This window comes from Camellia sinensis, chromosome 7 (assembly GCF_055761805.1).
Source record: "Camellia sinensis isolate YWXY chromosome 7, ASM5576180v1, whole genome shotgun sequence".
Taxonomy (NCBI): Eukaryota; Viridiplantae; Streptophyta; class Magnoliopsida; order Ericales; family Theaceae; genus Camellia; species Camellia sinensis.
This window is the reverse complement of record NC_138967.1, coordinates 15,565,102-15,570,671: the sequence shown is the minus strand read 5'-3', so window position 1 is coordinate 15,570,671 and position 5,570 is coordinate 15,565,102. Positions and strand designations below refer to the sequence as shown.

Here is a 5,570-nt window from a genome sequence, read left to right as displayed (position 1 = left end):
TTGTTAGTGAATTCTTTTCATTTGGCCGGTATGAACAACAAACAATCTAATTAGAACATTTGGCTTAGTAGTTGTGTTATACCTTTTGTGATAAATAGGGGTGCTAGATAAACTAATGAAACCAAATCGACCGATCAAAGTGGATTGAAATTTCAATTTTCGGTCTGTTTCTCATAATATACAACCTATTTTAGTTTTGAACATTTTTATATCGATACAAACTGAACTAACTAAATATTATATTTAAATACTTTTATATTTTAGTTATTTGAGCATTGATAAGTGAGTAATATAATACACTATTAAAATTAGGGAGAGAAACATTTATAAAACAACTTTCACACATTTTCTTCATTTATTTTTAATATAAAATTCTACATATTTTCATAAAATCTTTTAAAAATTCAAATAAATCCCTATTCTACAGCAAACTGACTGAACTAATAAAATCGAATCATAATATACGGTCTGTATTAGTTTCTCAACTATCAAAATTGAAAGAATCAATTCGGTGCTAAACTTACCTTCAATATCAACCGAAACGAATCATTTATACCCCTAGTGATAAGGTTCAACTCAGGAGTTTGATACCTTTTATTGTGATGGTTTATTTTCCCCCCTCCTTATGGCGTTGTATGTGGTGCGTAGTGGTTGTTGGACTTGGGCATAGTGGGCCTGGTGTATTGAATGTGTTAGACTTTATTGACTTTCTAACTATTGTAGGTTAATAATTTATTTGATGATGTAAATATTTTTTATATGTATAATTACTCTCCTATCTATTAATAAAATAAATAAATAAAATAGCAACAACAACAACAAACCGTCTGAATTATAGAAAATAAAAACAAAAAGTAATAAATAATTAAGTAGTGTTTGATTTATTAAAATGTGTAGAGAGACCAACCGACCGGTGGTGTTATTTATCCAACCTAAAGTTATCATTTTACCCCCTCCCTCATCCGCATGTTCCGCCATGAAAGTGCATAGAAGGATAATGAAGTCATATCATGTGAGACCACACAAAGACAAAACCCCTTTCCCCAAACAAAATAATTCAAGCTTTATTGGCTTCTCTCTCTTCTTATCAAACCAAACAAGATTATTGAATGAATAATTTTACATTTGCCCTAATTTGCCCTTTTAAATAAAATTGTTGCCTTTTCGTTTGTAGATAAACTTTCCTTACCATTGCCTTGAATCATAAAAAAGAGATGGGTAGTTTTGGTCAATAAGGCATGTGGGTAGGGCATGAATAATATACATTCAAGAAAACTTTCACTTCCTAGAAATTTTCAAAGCGTGTGGGCTGTTGTGTTGTGTTGTGTTCCTCATGAATGTTGAAATCAACAATGGTTTTTGACTGTCAATACATATGAATCATACATGAAAGAATTATGGATTGCTTTTCAAAAAAAGGTCCTAACAAAAAGTTCAAAAAAAAAAAAAAAAAAAAAAAATTATTCAAGCAATAGCAATTTTGTAATTGTGCTCCATGTATGACTTTTAATAATTATATTTTTGTGTCTTGAATTGGTATTATGCTGTTGATATTTTTTATTATAACTTTTCTATGTACATAAAATTCAAATAATAATCATCATACACAAACTTCTCATATGTGGTGAAATTTACAAATTTAATAAATTCTGTCTCATTTGATAGGATTGTGTTTATGGTAGAATTATGTACATGTAGAATTTTTAATAATGACGTTGTTTTGATATGCTAATTTGCAAATGATTCCCATTTTTAGAAAAATTATTCAGTAATCTCATATCACTGTGCATCTACGTAGTGCTTCAAACTAATCACGTAACTAAAATTTTTATAGATGGAACATATTGACTCACCTTTATTAGCTAGTTAGGAGACAAAAGACAACCTATATATGTGTAATTTTTCATTTGGCAAAATACTATATAAATAATATTACATGATACTCTAAGATTATTTAATAATTTTACTCATTTCTAAGTATCTTACATTAGATGGTTTCAATCCTTGTATCTTTGTGGTGATTACATGATTTTTAGGCTATTATGTTTAGCAAAAGCTTTATGGGTTAGAATAGTCACAAAAAGATAAAATAGGCTAAAAAGCCAATAAGATAAAGGGGTAATTTGAGAAGTTAGCTAAAAGTTAGTTTTTAACTTTTAATCCATTTTGAGTCACATCACTTCTCACATTTTTTACATACAAAAGAACAAAAAAGCCAAAAAAAAAAAAAAAATCAAAAAGTCAGTTTTCAACCAACTTTCCAAATCACCCCAAAATGTCACATTTAAATCACAATTATTTCAATTTTTTTTTCACAAAAGTAAAAAAATCCAAAAAGTTTCTCACAAACGAGACTTTTTAGCCTCATATAAAATAGTTAAAAAGTTAAAAAATCAACTCATATCTCAAACGAAGGTTTAAATAAAAAGTCAAAAAAAAAAAAATTATCTGAGAGAAGTGATCACTGCTGTCGAGATATATTTGTGAAAATCCTGTGGTTTTTCTAGCGTTTTTCTCGGCTTTCTCATGGAAGCGAAAAAAAAAAGAAATAAATAAATAAAAAAGAAAAGAAAAAAGGAATAGCAAAGTTAGTTATTTTGTAAATATAAATCAACTATATAATTATTGAAATTTAATTAATTTAATTTTTTATATATATAATTTATTTAATGAGTCATACAAAATGAAAAATTTTGATCATTAAAATTAATCTAAAGGAGGCTGATAACTATAGAAATTATAACCTCAAATTCAAAACTTGACCGGGACACGTGTCTTTCATTCAAATTCTATAAAGTATTCCACATATGTAGAATTTGTTTTCCTTTTACTTAATTTAATTTTTATATTAAAAGACTAAGACTATTTAATTTTTACATTAAAAGACTACTGCTATAAATCACTAGGTAAAATTTAATGGTGAGTCCCATTATTTATAGATATGACAAGTCCTACAGATACAAATCATTTGTTACACAGATTCACATGAGGGGAAAAAAAGAGAAAAAAAAAAAGAAAAAAAAAGGAGTAAAATTCACCTAGGAACAAATATTATATTTATTACGTATATATTTATAAAAAAATAGTTGAGAACATCAAAAGTGGTGTTCTAATAGCACTACTAATAATATGGCACTGGGCTATGCCTTCTTTATTTTGGGCATTCCCAATGCATTAATGTTATTAGTGATCTTTTTTTTAGTGGTATGAATCATTATTGATATTTTTATCAGCAATACCTAGAAAAAACAATAAAAAATTTGTTAAAATTTGAAATGTTTGAGTTAGTTTCATTTTGGTATATGACTCACGTGACACTAAAATTAAATCTCTAACATTATATATACTCAAGTTCAGAGCACTTTTTTAAATATGTTTTGCAATTCTTGTATTTATACAGAAATCAGAATCTAAATATTTTTTTTAGCAGGGAGCATTTATGTCTTTTTTTTTTCTTTTTTGTTCTCTTTATTTGTTCGTATGAACGAAGCATTTGTGTCTTTATTCTCTTTTGTAGTGTGTGGAGTAGCAATTGTATAATTCAAGTGGTGTAAAAATCTCTCTCTCTCTCTCTCTCACCTTCATGGCGTTTGGGGACTATAAATTCACACCCTCCTCCTCACTCATCCCCCACGGTCAATCTCTCCTAACCTCCTCCTCCTCCTCCTCCTCCTCTCTCTCTCTCTCTCTCTCTCTCTCTCATAGTCTACAAAACAGAGTCCCCTGTTTTTATCCTCTGGCTCTGTTTCACAACATTGGTAGAAGAAAAATATTCAAACTCCTCAGCTCACTCATCACCATGTCCACCATTGTCTGTCAAGGCCTCCAATCTTGTCTTGAGTCCCAACTCACAGAGACAAGAACACTCAGGCTCAAACTGGCTCTCCCAAAACCATCCTTCTTCGAAACAATCGAACCACCAATCACACAAAGCTCATATCTCCATCAGCCTATGCTCAACCCATCTTCATCTTCCTCCATTCTCAGCACCAAAAGCTTAGACCTCTGTACAGAGAATTTGGGTAGCGAAACTGGCACAGACACCATTGAAATCAGCAAATTTTGTCTGTATTACCCGGCTTCGAATGACAAACAAGAAGCTAAAACAGGGGAGGAATCGAAGTCATCCAAAAACATGAAATTTAAGAAAGTTGGGAATTTGAATTCCCGGGATTTTCCTCCACCATTGACAACGATGAACGGTGTGAATTCTCTGCACGTGAGGCCTCACCGGGAAGGCGGTAGATTGGTAATTGCCGCCATGGAGGACCCAAAACAACAGAGGTTTTTTCAGGCTGAGAGAAGCCATGGCCGCCTTAGACTGAGCTTTTGGAAGGACTCGGAAATAGCGGTGGAGGAAAGCGAAGAAGAGAGTGACATGGAAGAGGTTGAAATTGAGGAAGATGGTGAAGAAGAAGAGGTGGGTGAAGAAGAAAGTGATGGGTATGTGAAGGAGGATATGGATGCAAATATTTTGGATGTTGGGGGTGAAATGGGAATTGAGAAGTTTCAGTGGTCAAGTAGGTGCAATGAAGGTGTGTGTGGCAATGAAAGTATATCTAATTGGGAGGGAGTTTGGGTGTCCTCTTCTTAAAAATTTTATTTTGATGTTTCAATGCGTTTGTAGTCCAAATATGTGTAAGTTGACTATTCGATTATCAAAAAATATATTTTTAATGGCATGATTCTATCAAAATTTTTGTATTTTGAGATTTTTTTTATCATATTGTGCGATTAAAAATGTATTATTTTTCTATTTCAATATATTTTTAGTTATATTTTAAGATTTTTATATTTCAAAAAGAGAAATGAGAGTCTTTGCAGTCCTAGAATCTCAAATTCCTCAATTTTTGTCTACAACTTTTGTCCCTGGATTAAATTTGGAAAAACTGAAAATTAGTGACGACTTCACAAAATATTTACTAATTCATAGAAAAGTTTATAATTTAATTAATTATTAAAGTTGGTAACTTTACTACTAATTTGAAATTGTTTTTGAAAACACTGACTTACAATTTTCCTATTAAATTTCTATCTTCCATTAAATATTTTAATGGTGGGTAGTTATTATGGTTGTGTGGTCATTTGGACAAGGCTTCTCTCTCTGGACTTTACATGACCCTTATGTTTGGTTAGGGACATAACCCTTTGATTACTTTTGAACTTTTGGGTTCTTTGTGTTTCTAGTGTGACGAAAAAAAAGAAGAAGAAGTCATATTCTGGTTAAGTCCTCCAATTGCATATGTGAGAAAGAAAAGAAAAGAAAAGAATTGAAGTAATCCCTTCAAAATGTGTTTTAATTCAAAAATGTATTATATTATGGTTATTTTGTTTATGAGTTATGCTAAAAAATTAATATAAAACAATGCAGAAAGTTTTTATTTTAGCAGATTAATGCAAAAGACTGATTTATGGGTTGTTTGGGATGACCTAAATAAGTGTATTTTTTTGTATTTTTATGAAAAGATGTGCAGAAAAGTAGAGAGGTGATGTGATAGAAAAAAAATAAAAAGATAAAAAGATACATTATTTTTGGGTTGCCAAATTTGGACTTAATTATTAAAAGAAAT

General features: G+C 30.4%; 1 protein-coding gene across 1 annotated transcript; it reads left to right on the top strand.

Annotated features, from left to right (window-relative positions):
• The first annotated feature begins 3,799 nt into the window (after positions 1-3,799).
• On the top strand, positions 3,800-4,594 carry LOC114316876 (protein FANTASTIC FOUR 3). Its single transcript, XM_028263554.2, has one exon. The coding sequence runs from the start codon at positions 3,800-3,802 to the stop codon at positions 4,592-4,594; it is 795 nt and encodes a 264-aa protein (XP_028119355.2).
• The last annotated feature ends 976 nt before the right edge of the window (positions 4,595-5,570 follow it).

What these genes read in the sequence shown, in the direction of transcription:
- LOC114316876 (XM_028263554.2), top strand. Translation starts at nt 3,800, where the DNA reads ATGTCCACCATTGTCTGTCAAGGCCTCCAATCTTGTCTTGAGTCCCAA.